The sequence below is a fragment of the Artemia franciscana genome, chromosome 4 (assembly GCF_032884065.1).
Source record: "Artemia franciscana chromosome 4, ASM3288406v1, whole genome shotgun sequence".
NCBI classification, from domain to species: domain Eukaryota; kingdom Metazoa; phylum Arthropoda; class Branchiopoda; order Anostraca; family Artemiidae; genus Artemia; species Artemia franciscana.
In genome coordinates, this window is record NC_088866.1 from 20,990,370 (window position 1) to 21,010,725 (window position 20,356).

At 34.2% G+C, this 20,356-nt stretch overlaps 1 protein-coding gene across 2 annotated transcripts in view; it reads left to right on the top strand.

Annotated features, from left to right (window-relative positions):
- Nucleotides 1–20,356, top strand: part of LOC136026137 (tryptophan--tRNA ligase, cytoplasmic-like) — a 69,134-nt gene that overhangs the window by 38,211 nt on the left and 10,567 nt on the right. For both annotated transcript variants that reach the window (XM_065702438.1, XM_065702437.1), the window contains exons 2-6: nucleotides 623–777; nucleotides 4,354–4,585; nucleotides 9,109–9,291; nucleotides 13,444–13,549; nucleotides 19,394–19,675. In XM_065702438.1, the coding sequence (XP_065558510.1) occupies nucleotides 627–777; nucleotides 4,354–4,585; nucleotides 9,109–9,291; nucleotides 13,444–13,549; nucleotides 19,394–19,675 (954 nt within the window). In that variant the 5' untranslated portion in view covers nucleotides 623–626. The remainder of the gene's footprint in view (nucleotides 1–622; nucleotides 778–4,353; nucleotides 4,586–9,108; nucleotides 9,292–13,443; nucleotides 13,550–19,393; nucleotides 19,676–20,356) is intronic.

Sequence of the window (20,356 nt, forward strand, 5' to 3'; positions counted from 1 at the left end):
AATTGTTATTTTAATTCCCAAGTTTTGATTTCAATGAAGATGCAAAAAAAATTCTAGGCTGGAAAAAAAGAAAATTGGATGTGTGGTAGAATAAAAGAAGAAAAAGAGGAATAGTCAAATATATTTTAAATGAGAAATAACAGAAGTAACGTAAAATCTTGTAACATTATGAATAATAATAACATATATTTTTATCAAAAGAAATTTCCCTTGACCCTCTCCTCCTTTTACTAAAGAAACATTAACATTATTGCCCACGAGTATTACAAATATAAGGTGAAAGTTTTGATGAAAATGTGTTCATAACAAAGGTGTACACAGGTCTGACTGTTTGAGGAGGGGGAGGTGGTAGTCAGTTTTTAGGGGGAAGATGCTGTTCTGGGGGGCAAAACCATGAAAGTGGTCCGTTAAAGTGACCGACATTTTAAGTTTTCCTGGTAGGAAGCAGCAAGGGAGCTCTGAAACATCCTTGGTAGTATCCCCCCCCCTACATGTCTATAGGAAATACACATATGTATAAATTTAACTTTCATACCCAAGTGTTTCTGAACATACCAAATATATCAGTTACAAATCAACAAAAAATGTCAGGTTTTGTTAACAAAAGATTCTGAATTTACAGTACAATGGCATCTGTAACAGACGCACTAGACACTCCTACAGGTAAAGCACTGGTTGCTGCAGATCAAAATGGGCAAAATGCAGAAGAGGATTTTGTGGATCCATGGAATGTTCATACCTCATCTATGAAAGGTGTTGACTATGATAAGCTCATAAGTAAGTTAATTTTTAATGTTTTCTGCAAGTGTAACAATTGCCCAACAAGGAATGCCCTATCATGGAATGGGAAGGACTATCAACCTTTACCTTAAAGTACCAAGGGCATCAAGATAGAACATATTTTTGCTTTGGAACAAATTATAGGACTATTTTATCTGAAAGCTCTGATGTTCTTATTTTTATTATGGCTGTTTCAGAGTTATGAAGTTTTCAGGGTAGTATCCCATTTTCATCAGTATTGCAACATTACACTTTGAGAATAAATAAGCAAAAATAATTGGTTAAATTTGACAACACCATTCATTCAAACATCAACAATCTGTTGATTCTGTGAAACAGGTAAACCTTCAAAGGAAAGTTACACCTTCTTAAGCTGTTTGGTGCCACATGTATTTAGCTTGTTTTCGTTGATTTTTTTGCAACGTTTTTTTTTTTATTTATTTATTTGGCTCCACTACTACCAAAAACTAGATACCTGAATTTGGAGATCTTCTTTATTAAAGCCTAATCCTTGATTTTTTTTTTTTTTTTAATTTTTTTTTTATTTATTTTTTTTTTATTTATTTTTTTTTTAATGTTTTAAGACACTCATAGCTGTACAAGTTTTCTCATAGAAAAGGATGTGGGTTTCACTGTCCTTGGTGCTTTAACATTTGTTAAAATAAGAATCGATTTTTATTGAATGGAAGACAGTTTGGACAGTTTGTCCAGACGCGGGTGCCTGTGAAAAATGGGGTTGCCGATATTAACCTTTACTATTCTCAAATTATTTCGTGTTTGAAAAACGCTGAGTCTTGTGCTGTCCCTTGTGAATGAGTTACACATTTGTCCCTCGTGTTCTGCATTTAGCATTCCGTGCGTGACTTCTTTAAGGTAGTTGGGCATTACCCTTACTAACAATTTAGTCTTTTTTCGTAATAAAATTGTTTCTGATGCTAAGATTAAACTTCAAGTGGGTTATTCTAAAATTTTTGCGAACAGGGGAAATACAACCGCAAAGCCCTTTCACAAATTTATTCTTGCTTTTGTGATCACTCGGTTTTATATCTTTCTGGATTGTATCCTGTTTTAAAAAGAGAAGATTTAAAGGCTCTCAAGTCATTTTATTTTCGTTTCCTCCGATTTTTGTTGTAGCTTCCTCCCTGGTACAAGAACAGTGATACGGTAACAAATTTCGGGGCTCCAGATTTATTAAATAAACTTAAGAGTGCTACACCAGAAACTATCCGACTCGATACATTTTATTATTAACCCTTTTCATAGTCTTCTAAAATGTTTTCTACAGTAATTTAATGTGTTATCAGAAGTTTTTTTTTCTGTGTGTTTGTTTTATACTCCACTGTTTCAAGTGGGTCACAAATAAATTATTATTAATATTTGTGGTAACAGACTATAAGCAAAAAATAAGCTATAAAACATAGTTAAAGTAATGTAAATTAAAAAAAAGTGAAAGAAGATGGAAGATCAATCTTAAGTATATAATTAAGTTAAACCTGTTAAATTTTGAACTTAAGGGGCATATCCACAATTTTTCTTCAGGGAGATAGAGTAAAAAAAATATATACAAAACATATCAAAAAACTTATTTATATGCACTTGTGTTCCCTTTCAATTAGCTGGCCCAAAATTTTGGGGGGAAGGGGGGTGTGTGTGTTGAAACCTGTAACATTTGGTTAGACTTGAACAGGCTAAGAGATTCTTTCATAATACTGATCTACTAAGTAAATCACTAGATTTTAAATACATTTAGACTTTGTACAACCAAGCCTGAAAAAAAAAATTAAAGCAAAGTGGTTCCTCTTTGTTACCCCATGCTTGAAAATTTTACATATCAGGAAATTTTTTATTTTAATTTTAATATATTATTAATTATTATGCAGAAATTTATACGGATTTACACAGAAATTATTATACAGAAAATTTTAATTTTATATATTATTATTGTAAAATTTTATATTTTATATTATCAGGCCATATATGATAGCTTTTCAAAAGCAAAAACAAATTCTGTAAAATCGTATATAATTATCAACAACAATCTCGGACTTAAAGGGCATCTGCCAAGTGGCGTCTATTCACGAAAACTTATCAGTGGGTGGGGCAATCTTTTTTATTATTTTACACAAAAGTTATTTTTTTTTTTAATCTATGGAAGGAGACAAAAAATCTAGGGGGCACAGGCTCCACCATGCCCTCTGGTGCCACTGGATCTGCCAGGACTGGTACAAACTTATGTTTCCGAATCTCTAATTTTAAGACTAGAAAACGACATTATCAGCTATTTTTTAAATTGTTTATCTTTTAGGGGGATTTTTCCCATACCCTGTGTGGTTTTACACCAGAGGCGTTTCTGGTTTAAAAAAAAATTAATTCATACGTGGCCAATTACAGTTGCTGAGTATAGGAAAGTAAACGTAAAAATGGACATAGCCAGGACGCACAGTTCATTTCAATATAAAAAGCAAGTAACTTTATAAACAAATTGCCCCTTAGAGGAGCCACAGTTTTTTTTTTTTTTAATTTTTTGATCTTTCTAGCTATAATACTAATGGTTAGGAACTTGTATGTTTTTCCCTATTCGTTTTAAGCCTGAAACTCGGAAATAACACGTACTCGATTGTTGAGTGTTGTACATTTTTTTACGCTTTTGTGAGTTGGACATTTTGTCTTGGGGGGGGGGGGGTCAAACCAAAAAAATCTGTTTATATGTATTTTTGTTAATTTAGGCCCCTGGATACGGCCTTGCTCTCTTACAATCCATCTAAAAGCTCCATCAAAAGACACAATTGGACTGATCTGTCAAACTTATCCCCACCAAGGCCAAACAAGTCTTATAAGGAATACAACATCTGACTTCACATTGATTGTCGGCTTCTTCACTCTTTCTCCGCCAATACTTCTTGCATCAGCGTAACTTCATTCTCTTACTAGATTTAAAATTCACTAATTAGATTTATAACCAAACAAAACACGCGTGTCCGTATAACAGTTGTATTTAAATGTTATGAACTTTCATCAATTCGCATAATGTTTCAATCAATTAATAATGTTAATTTATTCAGTTAATCCAGTCAATAAATTAACTCACCTAATTCGATCGGTTTATTGACTAATAATAGTTATAACTTAGTAAAATAACTATTTTCTTGTATCTGAGAATCATATTTGGGTCTTTGCCTTATCTCAGTTGTTGCATGTTAGGATACAATCCACAAAGAGATACACTGAGAAGTCATTGCTGAGTGACCCAGAAGGACCTAAGCTATAGCAAGACGGCTTTGAAAAACGGGCTGTTTTGTTGGAAATCACTAGAGTTGTGGGCATGGATGTTTCTATTTCCTCTAGATTTCCCGGGACTCTCAGTCTTTATTGGAGGTCCTCTAACTAAAAGATGATCAGGTTGTAAGATACAGCCAAGACATGGCTTATTAGTGTTTGGATTTTATCGTTCTTTATTAGAGTTTGTATTATTCTCATGAAGAAAACTTCTATTATTCTTTCTTTTAAAACTTCTTAGAAAACTTAATGTTAATCTCATGCAGATATATTTATTTCGAAAATTCTTTTTTACAGAGAAATTTGGTTGTTCTGCTATAGATGACTCACTAATTGAACGATTCAAACGAGTTGCTAAGGTTGAGGAAGTTCATCCCCTCCTAAGACGGGGTGTATTTTTTAGCCATCGAGATCTTCACGTCATCTTAGATTGTGTTGAGAAGGGACAGAAATTCTACTTGTACACTGGTCGTGGCCCCTCCTCTGATGCAATGCACTTAGGACATTTGATTCCATTTTTGTTTACAAAGTAAGTCGTGGTTTTAGGATTACTGTCATAGTTTATAACAATTATAATTTATATATTTGACATAGAAAATATGATATTTTGTAATATAAAAAATATTGTTTGGTAGCTTATAATTATGTATTTATATAAATAGTATTTATGCTCTAGTTTTGTATTTAGTTCTATAGTTTTAAGTTGATTTCATGTTCATACTAATTCAAGCTAATTCTAAAGAGATGATTATGCGTCTGCCTAACTAAATAAATATCTTTTAAACATAACTTTGTATTTGATTTTAAAAATCTTATATTGTTAATTATTTTAATCATTTGTGCATTTACTTAGTGCTTCAATATCCATAGATATTATTTTGCTAAAAAAAAAAATCCAACTAAAAAACAAAGCAAACGATTATGCTCTGAAATCTGAACTAGTTTGATATTTATGCTTATTTATCAGGAATATATATATATATATATATATATATATATATATATATATATATATATATATATATATATATATATACACTTGGCAATCGTGTAAGTGGTGTTTACTATTTATTTAAGGGTAGTTATTCGATAATACCGAGGAATCATGTAAGGGATGTTTTTGATGATGTGTAGGAGCCATGTAACAGATTTTTTTTAAGGTGCGGATTTTATATTTTTTCTGGTATTTTGTCAAAATAGCAGACAATCATTAACAGCTACTGGTAATTGTTAAGAATAGTGACTCTCCAGAAGAAGACATGCAAGGACAAAAAGAGAGACGTTTTTACATTGCTAATTTTATGCTATTTTTTATGAACTTTTTTGCGTTTTTGACAATTCATACCCACCCTCCCCCTCTATATAGCCTTAGACTATATACAAAACAAAGAAAAATTAAAATTTGCTCCATATTATTCCTTATTTTATACTCTTTTTCATTAAAATTGTTGTTGTCCTGACAGTGCACCCCCCCCATTCTTATGGAAACATATATCCCTATATCCCTAATAATATAATTGTTTATTGTTCTTTCAATCGATTGGTCTGTTGTGATACCGGTTACTCTCTATCGACTTCAAGATATCCAGTTTAGCCTGAGTGTTTGCTGAATATTGGATAAAATAAACTACTTTAAATGAGTTAAAAATGTGAGTAATAATAGAAGGAAACATGATGATCCGATCATTATGAATATGCTGCATATTATAAAGTAAAAAAAAAAATCATTTTTTTATATCCTAGTTTTTATATGGCAAAGAGCTATATGAGAAATTAAGGGGAGAGGGTGAATTGTAAAAAATGTGAACAAAACCATGAAATTGAACATAAAATTAACAATCTAAAAATGTTTCTTTTTTGTTCTAGCATGTCTCCTTCTAGAGAGCCGCTATTCTTAACCTTAAGTTGGCTATTTGTTGACGTAAGGTCCGCTTTTTGATGTTTTTATATGTTTTGAATGCTGGGCATTCTTGTAAGGTTTTTTTTTTCATGATGCATGTACAGTTTCTTTATGAAAATGGCCCCTCATGCTATTATGCTTTTTTGCAGTTGTTTCTTTATAGATTTGTTATTTCATTTGTATTTTATCGTACTTTTTTTTTTACTATAAATAGTGTCTTTAATAATTTACTTGTTTTTCCTTTATGAATTTAAGCATTATCTGGTTTGTTAGTACTTTATTTCTTTCCCGAATATGGAGGGAAATGGAGAGTAAGAAAATTTAAAACCGAAATGCTTTTTATTTTTCGCTTTAAGCTTTTTATGATTTTATTATATTATCATCCAAAAATACGGTATAAGCCTGAAAGTGGGATTGTCCCCCCTAATGTGTAATCAAGAAACGGAAAAACATATGGGAAATATATCATTTGGGCTATATATTTGCACATTAGGGAAGGGGGTAGGCCAAAATATAATTGAAGTGCCTTTAAAATGTGCTAACTAGAATTTTTCTACACATTATGAAGTAAGAATTGTTTTCTTAACATATTTCCTTCTCAACAGCACCAATTCTAGGCTTATCCCAAAAAGACACCTGAATTTATTCAACATCTTTTCTGATAATCATCTTTGAATCTAAAATACAATTTATGAACAATTACGTCAGCTATTCCGAAAGTAACTTATGCTTTGAAATAAAAAAAGATACGGATGGTTTGTTTTTTAACATCTGATTTTGGGATCTACACCCTTAACCTAAAATTCATCGCTGTTCGTATTTAAATCGTGCCTGTTGCCAAAATGGGATTTGATTTTTTTGTTCTACATTTTCATTTTTCAGCTTTTGCCAGTGTGGATTAGGCCAATAAAAAAGTTTTTAAGACGTTTTTGGGAAAAATTGAGTTTACAGCCCGCGCTTTTGAACTAAACAGACTATATTGACTTTTTCAATAGATCTGTTAGCAGAGTAAACGTATGAGAACGAAGAAAAAAAAACAGGAAGCAAAAAAGGCAGATAAATAAGAAAATCCGGTTGAGAAAAACTGAGATAAAAATCAGTCAGTGAAAAAAGAGAGAAAATGGTAAAAATTTCTGTTGAGACCGTCGGTCAGCCGTCATCAGTGAAGGAATAAGATTTTTTTTTTTTTTTTCTTTTTTTTTTTTTTTACAAAACTATTAAAATCTAATGTCTACCAGACGATTTTGACAAATCTGAAAAAAACAAACAAAAACTAACACAAGAAGTCCCTTTCTTGAGTAACGGTGAAAAGGCAGCTGAATATTAAACCCATATTAAGTGGCATATTAAATTATCAAATGGAATTTTTTCGGGCTAGGTTTTTTGAGCGGAGGTTGTGGCCCAGCTATTTGTATTTTTATCCCCTTTTCCCTTGATGTGTGTTCTTCGTTCTCTTGTGTTTTGTCACCCTTACCCATCTGGTCTCAGAAAGTGAAATTGATTTTCTTTTGTCCTAGCATGTTCTCACAGTATTTGGAAGTCTTCTTTTTTCACTCAATAGAAAGAATCAGGAAAGGGGTTTTTTGATGTTAAAATTGATTTTGCTGTACCTTTTATAACTTACTACTGAGTCTCAAATACCCCCCCCCCCTCCCGCCATGGATATTACAGAATCATGTTTTCATTTTTGTTCATTTTAAGTCAACTAATGGTCTGCATTTTTACTCCTTTGCTTCATTTGTCTAAAGCTGCTAGATTCTATTAATTCGAGATAATCTATAGCAGCGTACATAAAAGGCGTCAATGTATATTTTATTTGAAAGCTGGCCAAATTGGCTCCCCAAAAAATCGTTTAGTATCCAAAATAGAACTTATTGTTTTGTTATAAGGAGGACGTCATTGTAAATTCCAACAGTGAGATTTGATCAAGGGCTTTGACGGAGGTAGAGATTACAGTGTTCTCTTGGCGCTGCTGAAAGTAATTAGTAAAAATAAGAACCTATAGTCACCCTCCAGCTGCTGAACGTACTGTGTGATGTCTAGCCGTGACGATGTTAATTCTCCTGGATGTATGAGCTGTCAACCATGGCGTAAGAAAAGATCCCCTGAGGACCAAACCAGGTGGAAAAATAAGTTATCTTGCTAGTACTCCTTCTGAGGATTAAGCATTAGTGAAGGATGGGGAGTAGAGATAGACTCTCCCCTCACTTTTGACAGACGAGTGTTGCCTGTCCATCCGATCTTAAGCTGGCGTTCTAATGGCGGAAACTAATGATGGGCACCTTGACACTAACAAGGAAGGCTTATTCTATGAAGGCAAAAAAGAGATGGGAAACCCCTATCCCGAGATACCAAGCCTGAGAGGGCATTAATAGTCGTGTGGTAATTGGTTCTTTCTTTTTTTTTTACGTGGGGGGAATGGGAGCCAGTTTTGAATCAGTTTTTTTGGGGGGGTTCGTCCACAGTAATAATAATTATGTTAATAGTAACAATAAGGACTTTGATTTGTTTCTAAAACGCGGAAATATCTGGAGTTAATCAGTTTGCCTTCAGAATATCAGCAGATTTGTTTTTCTCAGCAGAGAAAGATGCTTCAGACAGTGAAATTTTTATCTTCCTGACTTAAGTAATTATATAACAGTCTGCAAATGGCCTTCATACAATCCTTTTTTGTATCCATTTTAATTTTCTTTGAAATTGCAATCTGTCGAAGTTGCAATCTCCTTGACTTTAGGCGCTAAAAGCTTTTTCTGAATGATCCTCATACAAGCTTATTTTTTATTCACTTTTTTGAAGTTGCCATCTCCAGGTATGGAAAAAGTTCCAAAGCTGCCAGTAGCAGAATTCATCAGAATTGCAAAAGCTGACAAATCTACCAACAAATTTCGAAATCCGTCAACAAATTTCACTAGGTCATGAAAGCTGCCAAGTAGAATTGCTACTCTGCTACCCCACTTTTCCACGGCGGGCCATCTCCCTGGCTCCAGGCACTAAGACAGTCCGCGAACGGCCTTCCTACGTTTTTTTTCAGATTCGGTTTTTTAAATGGCTGCAGGAGGTTTGATACTTTTTTTGTATTGCCATAGGAGGCACTAAAGTATTTTAGAAATGGTCTTGATAGAATTGTTTTCTTATATTCTTTATTTTTTTAGATGGTTACAGGAAGTTTTTGATGTTCCACTTATTATCCAAATTACAGATGACGAGAAATATTTCTGGAAGGACTTAAGTTTAGAAAAAGTAAAAGAAATGGCCGTCGAAAATATAAAAGATATTATTGCTATTGGTTTTCACCCAGAGAAGACTTTCATTTTCAGAAATTTGGAGTATATGGGGTAATTATTCTTTTTTATCCTTTTCACTATTTTATCAGATTTACGTCACCAAGAAAACAGATAAATAGAGAGTACAAGACATAAGTCATCATATAATAACATTACCTTGTCTATGGTGGGTGTTAGTTATAACAACTTATAGTTTTAGCATAGTAGCATGACCCATTAAGAATATCGGAAAAATAGATTAAAAATTAAATTATTAATTAAGACAAATTAAAATTAAACAACCAATTAAAAAAATGAGAGAATTCCTCAGCATTTAATCTATGAATAAACACTGAAGGATAGTATTAACTTCTTAAAGTACACCAAAGAATATACGGGTAGACAAAGGCTGACGATTTTATAGCGTTAAATATATAAGACGCTATTGCGTTTAATATACAGAACCTCATAATTTTGATTGTTTGGCATATAAAATGTTTAACGTTATACCATGTTTTCTGTAACTTGTAACCAGATATTCTCCAATTCTTGTGAAAATGGGTCAATAAAAAACACTTGTCATATCTTAACATTGGACAATCTCTGTTGCTAGTTTGGGAAAAAAAAACAAGGCTAAAACACCTGAAGAAAACCAATTACAAAAAACTAAAATTTAACAAACAACCACAAATTTTTAACTGAGAAAGAGTAAGACTGAAACGACCGGAGAAAACAACTATTATAACAAATAATTATAGTTAAGTAATACAACAGTAAAAAGCAATACAACAAATAATAATTACAACAGTAATTATTAACTGAAATATAATCGTTAAAAAAACTGTAAAAATCAAACAGTTCGTGGTAACGAACTGTAGTAAGGAGCAACCCGGCTCAATAGTAACCGAAACTCTAAAGATCGGGATTTTTATAAAAATAGTTACATCAAGAGAATTGCATTGTAATGCTGATTTTAAATATATAAGTTTCATTAAGTTTAGACTTACCCATCAAAAGTTACGAGCCTGACAAAATTTGCCTTATTTTAAAAAATAGGGAGAAAAACCCCTTAAAAGTCATAGAATCTTAATGAAAATCACACCATCGGATTCAGCGTATCAGAGAACCCTGTATCAGAAGTTTCAAGCTCCTATCTACAAAAATGTGGAATTTTGCATTTTTTGCCACAAGATGGATCACGGATGCGTGTTTATTTTTTATTTTTTTTTTCTTTCCAGGGGTGATCGTATCGATCCAGCGGTCCTAGAATGTCGTGTGAGGGCTCATTCGAACGGAAATGAAAAGTTCTAGTGCCTTTTTAAGTGATCAAAAAATTGGAGGGCATCTAGGCCCCCTCCCACGCTCATTTTTCCCCAAAGTCACAGGATCAAAATTCTGAGATAGCTATTTTATTCAACATAGTCGAAAAACCTAATAAATATGTTTTTGGGGACGCATTAATCCCCCACAGTCCCCGTGGGAGGGGCAGCAAGTTACAAACTTTGACCAGTGTTTACACATAGTCATGGTTATTGGGAAGTGCACGAACGCTTTCAGGGGGATTTTTTCAGTTGGGGAAGGGGCTGAGGGGAGGGGGTTATGCGGGGGGAACTTTCCATGGGGGAATCAAATTTCCACGAAAGGGGCGCAGGATTTTTTATTATTTTTTTAAAGAACAATGAAAAAATAAATATGAAAAAGTTTTTTCCAACTGAAAGTAAGGAGCAGCATTAAAACTTAATGCGAACCGAAATTATTACGCATATGAGGGATTCACCCCTTCCTGATACCTCGCTCTTTACGCTAAAGTAATTTTATTAATTTTAACTATTTATTCTACGGCCTTAGTGATTCAGGGGTCATTATTAAGGAATTGGGCCAAAATTTAAACTTTAGTGTAAAGAGTGAGGTATTGACGAGGAGGTGAACCCCCTCAAATACGTAATAAAACATACGAATATAGGAGTTCGTTACAAAAGTTAATTCGTGAGTTACGTACATTTTTACTAATAAAAACGTTCGTAAAAAATTAAAAGTTCTAGTTGCCTTTTTAAATAACCGAGGAATTGGAGGGTAACTAGGCCTACACCCCCGCTTCTTTTTTCTCAAAATCGTCCGATGAAAACTATGAGAAGGCCATTTAGCCATAAAAATAAATTAATATGCAAATTTCGTTTTAAATATTCATGTGCGGAAAGCCGAATCAAAACATGCATTATTTCAAAAACCTTCAGATATTAAATAAAAAAAACAAGTTTTTTTTTTAACTGAAAGTAAGGAACGAGATTAAAACTTAAAACGAACAGAAATTACTCCGTATAGTAAAGGGGCTCTTCCCTCCTCAACGCTACGCTCTTTGCGCTAATTTTTTTTACTTTTTTAAAAAGTAGAGTTGAGAGAAAGAGTCAAACTTTAGCGTAAAGAGCGGGGCGTTGAGGAGGGAAGAGCCCCTTTAATATACGAAGTAATTTCTGTTCGTTTTAAGTTTTAATCTCGCTCCTTACTTTCAGTTAAAAAAACTTGTTTTTTTTTTATTTAATAGCTGAAAAAGAACAGAATTGCTTTGTATCTGTGGAATCTTTGAAACTATTTTTCTTTTTTTTTTTGTATGCTAGGTTCTTGTAATTTTGTGTATTTGGCTCTGGTAATATTCAGAAGTTGGTGTATGCTCTATCTCCCTTATGTATATCTTCAGGACGAATAAATTCATTCGGAGAAAACCAGCACTGCAATGCGCATGTACAGCTTGACGATTTATTCGATAATCTGATTTGGAATTTTGGCTAAGGAATTTACGGATTTGATATCCTCTGAATATCCAATTTAATTGATTTTTGTCCTGCTCGCTTCAAACCCGATATTTATTGTCTTATGAATATGTTTAATTTTTTGTAAGACTCAGAACAGTCCGGTTCTGCGTAAGATTAACAAATGGCTTGTAGTTGTTTTCTCCAATGTTATTTTATTTCCTATATCAGTGGTTCCCAAGCTAGGGGTGGCGGACGAATATTAAATGGAAATGTATTTGTTTCCGATTTTTCTTTATTACAGTTTCAGCATCAATTCAACTTTTAATCACAGTGAGTTTTATGTACCCAATTTATTTCTGTGCTTAGTTTAATGTAAACCATAGCCAAAAGTCTGGCCTCACATAGATATGAGTCAGTAAAGAGGAGGAGGACTTTCATAGATTCATCAAACAGTTAAAACAGTTAAGTTTTTCAGTGACCTTCCGGTAAATCATAAAAGTACTAAATATACCCAGTCTCTTGTAATTATATGCAATACTTACTGTCTGACATGTGTAAAAAAACATACTCCTTCTGACTACCGGAAATCTGCTGACTGTAAATTGTTGGTGAATATGCTTGCCTCAGGCTTCAGCTGTCCGTTGCATTACGCAAACGCCAGATTAGTTACAGACTTGTTCCAATTAAGTAGGTAAGGTGCTACTACTTAGAATTTAAGAGTTGCAAGATATCCAAAATGTTTAAAGCAAATACTAAGATATTAAATAACAATTGTTGTTCAATATACAAATCAGGCACGCACACGGAAATTTTTATGGAGTTGAGGAGCACAATAGTAAATACAAGATTGATTTTATAATTTGAATAAGAAGTGCGTTCGAATTAGGGAAATGATAGATTTTGGAGATGGTCCTGGAACCAAAGTACCCCACCCCCCCCTTTCGTACTTCCCTGATGCTAAAACTACCTTTAAGCGTAATGCTTAATTTATATACTTTTTCTGAGACTCGATGTTAAAAGTAATATTTTCTTTCACAGGGCAGATTGCCTAAAACGAGACTGGGGAAAAATATTGATTGAATCTTTTAATTTTAAGTTATTATAAATTGGGGCTAAGGAAATATTTCCTGTGTATCTATTTATAGCAAAATTTCTGTTTATATATTTTTTTTTTGATCTCAATGACCTCTCTAAAAGATTTTGATAAGCCATTTAAAGCGGATATTAAAGTCGCCTCTTCAAAAAGAAGTCAATGATCAGGGTTTTCGAAAATATGGAGGGCCAAAGCAGAATCAGAGTTGTCATTTTCATTTTCAAACTTTTAGGGACTTATCTTGAATGAAAACAGTCGCATTGGTCATGAAATCATTCATATGTTGATTCTATCTACCAGTAACTGAGTTCGATTATTCAAGGATAAGAAGGAGGGGGGGTGTATAGTCAAAGCGCATACTAATGTGAATTAACATTTCAGGCAAAGCATCGGTTTCCAAGAGACTCTTGCTAGGATCAAGAAACGGGTTACGTTTAGCCAGAATAGAGGCCTGTTTGGTTTTTCTGATAGTGACTCCATGGGAAAGGTAATGTATTGACCTTTTATGGCCTCTATGTAGGAGGGAAGATCCCGCCTTCTGGAACTGTTCGAAAACAGTTTAAAAACTGTATTTAAAACTAAGCTAAAAAGTGAAAAATTATGGATATACATTGTATAATCCTTTATCCAAATCTGCGTTCTCAATTTTGGGACTCTCTAAATTTCAAGATAAAGATTGCGATATTTGTAATGGCCCATAGATTTGACCCATAAAGAAAGGGGGACCAGGTGCCTTATACTTGAGGAGGGAGGGTACATTAAGTGCACTTTTGAATATCTATTTTCAGTTTTTTTGATAGGAGAAGCCTTCTAAAAATCTCATACGGACAACAGGTCGGGGTAAAAATAGAAATTTTTAAAGCCCCCCCCCCTCTTCAGTGAAATTTAATTCCTGTTTACATGCCTCTCTCCCTTCCCTTTTTTTTACCAAAGGTAAAACCAAAACCATGTTCTCACTGTACTCGCCACCTTTTCCCCAATTTTCAATTTTGAACTTAGTCTATAATGCAACATTTCAAGTTTCTAAGTCTGAATTAATTCTTAAAAGATATTAAACAAAAGTATGTTCGTTTCTCTTGCTTGTTTTAAAGTTAAATTCATACTTTTCGCAATTAAAATTGTTTTGACGTCAACTCCATGGTTGTCCATAAGGAATGGAAGGGATAATGGGCGTTTAACCTCCTCCACTGGAAGCCATAAATGCACTAAAAGTATCTATTTTTTCAGCCATTTGAGAAATCTGGTAATTTTCTTTAAAAAAGAAAAATTTTTGTAAAACAATACTTCCTATAATTTTTCATAGGTTTGTCTCCTCTCCGAGTCCTAGCCGAGTGGATTGTTGCGCTGGATTTAGGATCCTTTGTCCGAGAGGGCGAGGGTCTGAACCCTAGTATACCCAATTATTTAGTTCGGCCAGACTTGACCCATCTCTAAATGGGTGCCTGGAGAAATCTGGGGAAGGTAAACTGGTAGGGTGTGCGGAAGCATAGGATGGTTAGCCCCCATCCTCTCATTACGCTTCTGGTCTGAAGGGCCAAGAAACGGAGATCAGTACCGCCGTTATGGACTGTAAAGTCCAATGCCTTTTTTTTTTTTTTTTTTTTTTGTCTCCTTTCTACACCTTCATTAATATGTTGTAGTTTTTCAGTTACCGTGTAGTTGTAGTTTTTCAATTGTAGTTGTAGTTTCTATGCAAGCAATGCCATCCTTTTTTGGCTGCATTCCTTCAAATCTTTAGATCAAGTTAAAAATCCTAAATAAAATCTCAAATGCATTTGCCAAGTTTGCATTTCATGCTCAGCTACGTCGTTATTCTTATAACAAATTGTTTATGACTATTTGTTGAACAATTTATCAATTCTTTTTCAATTATTCTTTCCTTTTACACAAATAGTCTATTCTTTTTACACTTTTTCATGAACATTTCTTGAGATTTTCATTTCAAGTCTCAAATTTCCCTGTCAAATTTTTCTCAAACAAGTCTCAGATCCTCTTACTAGATATATAGATATATGTGTATATTTCTGATCTGGTACTTCACCATTATTTACATTATATTATTTGTAAATTCTATGTCTAATAATTTATAAATTCTTCGTCAGTTATTCTTTCCTTTTATGACAATAATGTCATCTTTTTCGTTAATATTTCATGAAATTTTCATTTCATGTCTCAAATTTTCCTTCCTTAAATCAAATCTCAAATCCGTTGACTATATTTGTATTTCCAACTCTAGTGCTTCACTATTATTTACAATATATTTTTCTATCTACTCTCTTTAAGTAAGCGATAATTGTGCTTGTATTTACCTATGCATTTTTTCTCGAGAACGACTCCACATTTTTTTTTTTAAATTGGCACACTGAGATTTTCTGGCTTGAAAAAGCGATCTAGATAGGTCATGAGTATAGGAAAATTTGTTTAAAAAAGATAAAGATCCTTCTGAGCCATTGCTGGCGCATATGGTGTCGTGTCGACGTTTCAGTTGTTGAGTGTTTTTACAGGGACAAGTAGTAAGCTTGTTGTCCCACCCTGCTGCAGCGGGGATCGAACCTGAGTACTCCGTATTGCTGAGAAGAGCATCAATCCACTGGACTACAACAGGTTGAAAAGTCGTTTAAAGCCTTAATTTTTTTTCATTTGAATGACTGTCACGTTCGTATGCATTTAAAGAGCAACTTGCATCATTTTTTTCCTATGGGTTATTATATCGTTTTTCGTATCTATGACGCATGCTAAATTAAACAATTCAAATAGCTAAAGCAAAGGCATGGAATAAGCGACAGCGAGAATCGCATTGAGTATTTGGCATCCTACGACTTAATGATAAGACGATAATTATGCTAATAAGTAATTTGAAATTTCAGAGGGTGTGTGCAATGTAGCATGCCTGTATATTACTGAATTATGTGACAACATAATTAAGGCGAGAATATAATTACGGGGGATAGCTGAAAAAGAAATTTATTGCTATCTATGGCGTCATGCGAAATTATTCACGATGATGAGTGAATCTGAACAGCTAAGGCTGAAGGCATGGACAAAATGTCTGTGGCAATGATGGACGAAAGTAAAGCACACGAGAGCTGTAGTTAGAAGACATGTCACAACAACATCACAGGCATGGCAACATCCACTCTTTTCCCGAGGGGAAATTCCTTTCTTGTCATAATTTGCCGTAAAGGTGTGAGCTTTTTGAACGGTTATTTTTTAATGATCTCCTGTAAGGAACGCAGTGGGGGCATCTCCTGAACTAATCTATTAGTAGCCTTTACTCGTCTAGGCGAATTACTATAACTATTTCTAGATGTAGGGTGCTTAAAAATCTTCTTAAGCAAAGTGCCCGAAATTAATTAAGGTGACCAGTCTACTTTTAACCTTTGGAAACTAATTAAGTCTCAGAAGATTTATCCACTTTATTGGAAATTAACAGAAGGGTTGAATTCAAGCTTCAGCTCAGCAAAGTCGGAAAAGAGAAAAGTGGTGAATACAAAACATACTGGATCTTGACATAACAGCATAATTTGAAAGGAGGCTTAGCTTGTGACTATTGTGAAGTAAAAATATGTAAAAGGAATTGGATTAAATTAACTTTTGTTCTTAATTCCAGAAAACAAAAAGCAATTTCTACAACCTGTGCAAACGCAAGCTAGGTGAGCAACAGAAATTACCAACACTAATAGATCAAATTGATTTGGTCCGTAGTACTAGCCTAGATAAGGCGAATGCTCATGTAGAATTTTCTACAAGCACGTTCACTGTTGACGATGGATCTGAACTCCAAGACTCACACCTAGGAAGTGAGGAAGTGATCCACAGCATTGGCTTCACGCCCGGAAGTGTTCTAAGAGCGGTGAAGGGCATGAAAGCGTCAAAACTACTCAATCCTGATGGCATCCCGTCCTTTATCCTGAAAGAACTGAGAGACGAGCTATGTAAACCTCTGGCAATACTTTTACAAATCTCATTCGAGCAATGCAAGTTTCCTTCTTCCTGGAAGCTATCCCATGTAACACCTACTTTCAAAGGAAAAGGGAAACGGAGTGATCCGGAGAATTATCGCCCGATCAGCCTTACTTCACCATTCCTGAAAATCATGGAAAGGGTCATAGTCGAAAAGTTAAACTCGCACCTCAAATTGAACAACCTCATCTCAGATCATCAGCATGGCTTCCGTATAAATCGTTCTACTGTTTCCCAACTAGTAGTGATACACAACTACATCCAGTCTGCCCTAGACCGTGGGATTCCAATAGATATTATCCTAATCGATCTACTTAAGGCCTTCGACCGAATATCATTGCGAAAACTCATTCACTGCCTAGAAGTCTATGGAATCAAAAAAACAGCTAAAAAATTGGCTCTCCACATATGATAGAAAAATAGCAGTCAAGGTTGCAGACACACTATCCACATGGATAGATGCAACCAGTGTCGTCACACAAGGTAGTGTTTTTGGTTCAGTCTTGTTCGTCGTGTACATAGACATTTGAATAAACGCTATTCCCCAAACCGACTTCGGCCTGTTTGCAGACGATACGAAGTTCCTGGGAGAAGCCAGTGCATCGTCACAAATCCAAAGCGATTTGGACGCCCTGACAGAGAAGCTCGAAAAATGGCAACTTTCATCAAATATAGCAGAATGCTCTGTCGTCCATCTTGGCCGCCAAAATCTACCTGCGAAAAGGACCTAGGTGTGATTCTGAGCTTGGACCTCAAACCAGAAAAGCACATCGGCCTGGTTGTGCGTAAAGCATGAAATACTCTCTGGCTACTCACTCACTCCCTACGACACCTTGACATTCACTCAAAGATCTCAGCATACACAAGTTACGTCAGGCCACAGCTTGTTTACGCCACTGTCATCTGGTCGGCATATCTCAAAAAGGATATTGATAGAATAGAACGAGTCTAGAAACGCTTTGTAAAAGGACTTGAAGGATTTAGAAACCGTCCGTATGACGAAGCTCTAAAGAAGGCTCACTCTCCATAAACTTGAGACAAGAAGAACGATCTTAGACTTAAAACCCTCTTCAAGATAGTTCTCGAGAATTTTGTGAACGTAAAAGACAAGCTTGTTCAAATAACTCCCCAAAGTAACACAAGATCGCACAGTCTGCAATTGGAGCCTGTGAAGATGAAGATTGCAAGATCTAATTCTTACCATCATTCGTTCATAACCCGGGTCATCAGGATCTGGAACAAACTGCCATTCCCAGTCAAAAAGACGAAATCACTGGAAGCCTTCTTCAATAGCCAACAGAGACATTTCCAAATAGAAACAAATAGAATTCTATTGGAAAAAAATTTCCAATAGAAACATAACCATACCATATCGACATTGCGACAAGCTTCAAAGCTTACCGTATTTGGTATTAATAAATAAATAAATAAATATATCGAGACTTTCAACGTAGGATGAATTTAAATGGCAATCGTGCCGCAGTCGATCCGCTCTTCGCCCTGCCATAACATTTTTCTTTTAATAAGGTATCAGTTATATGAAAATTTTGTATTGAGAGGCGTGAGGAATAAATTATTCATTTATTTATAAATCAATAAAAACTGCTGGATTAAAAAACAAAACAAAAAGAGCTATGAGAAAGAAGATTGTGTGAAGGAACAAAAGTATGCCCTACATCTTTTGGTAGAAAGACGAAGAAAGATTTTGGTAATTTTTTGGTATAAAACATTATTTAGTTGAAAATGAAATTAGCTAAGAGATGAAGGAGTTGAACCTATTTAAAGTACCAAGGACATCACAATTAAAATAATTTTAGCCTCCTGGATCCATCTTAAGTGTATCCATACTAAAAAGTTGCAATTTTCTGATTTTTTTATGTTGCTTCAAAGTTACGAAGTATTTTGGGTAGAACTTTATTTCGTCAGTGTAGAGGCGTTGAACCATCAAGATAAGTAAGCATAATTAACTAGTTAAATTTGACTGTGCTTTTCATTCGTAAGAACTATAATATTTTACATGCCGTTGATTCTCAAAGACAAACTTACGTTCGCAGGGAAGCTACACCTACTTAGGCTTCGGGGCCGTATGTTTTTGGGCTATTTTCTACTGTTTTTTATTCAAGTTTTTTTTTTTTTTTTTTTTTTATTGCCACTCGCTACTACCATAAACTCGGTAAGTGTACAAGGAGCCCTTTTTCGTTAAAATTGAATTCCTGATTTTTCGATATTTTTCTAGGTATTTATGGCTGTGAAAGTTTCCTCTTGACAAGTTAAAAATTGGGACCGTTTCCATTGTCCTTGGTACTTTCAGGAAAGAACATCGGAAAATATTACATATTTAAGTAACCTCTTATAATTTCTTTTCCAGTTGTCGTTTCCTTTTATCCAAGCGGTGCCGTCTTTTTCGTCGGCATTCCCACAAATTTTCAAAGGCAAAACGGACATACCTTGTTTAATTCCTTGCGGAATTGATCAAGATCCGTATTTCCGGATGACACGTGACGTCGCTCCCCGGATGAAATTTCTAAAACCTACTCTGATGCATTCAAAGTTTTTCCCAGCTTTGCAAGGTGCCAACACTAAGATGTCTGCGAGTGATCCCAACTCGGCAATTTTTCTGACAGATACAGAAAAACAAATTAAGAAAAAGGTACTTATTTTTTATTTAAGGTACATCTTCATTAAAGATGTTATTAAAATCTGCAATTGATGTCACCGAAAGGTTGACAGTTCTGTAATCTTGCTTTAATTATGCTGGTGTTTCTAAGAACAAATAAGAAAGGTTTGCCGCCCATATATATATATATATATATATATATATATATATATATATATATATATATATATATATATATATATATATATATATATATATATATATATATATATATATATATATATATATATATATATATATATATTCAGTATTTAATTAAAGCCTATTCAGGTATTCAGGATTTCTAGACCGTCTGTAGATTTTCTGCAGAATTTTAATCAAATTATAAAATAAATTCTTCAAAACTATTCAAAATACTTGTTTATTGGTAAGTTCCCGCGATATTCAAAAAATGATTGCTGCTGCCCAAGGTCGTTCCAGGGATTTTGGTTCGGGTGTGGTGTTCCTACAAAAAAAAATCTTATAAAACGTATCAAAAATAAGTTTTTATGTATTTTTATCCCGTTTTTACGAGTCGGGTAAAAAAAATTGAGTAGAAGAGTAAAACCTGTACCCCCCCCCCTGGATAATGTATTACTACTATGTCTATTGCTGTTAAACTCGTCGCATTACCAAGCTGGATGAGGCAAAAACAGTTGCGACCACTCCTCACCT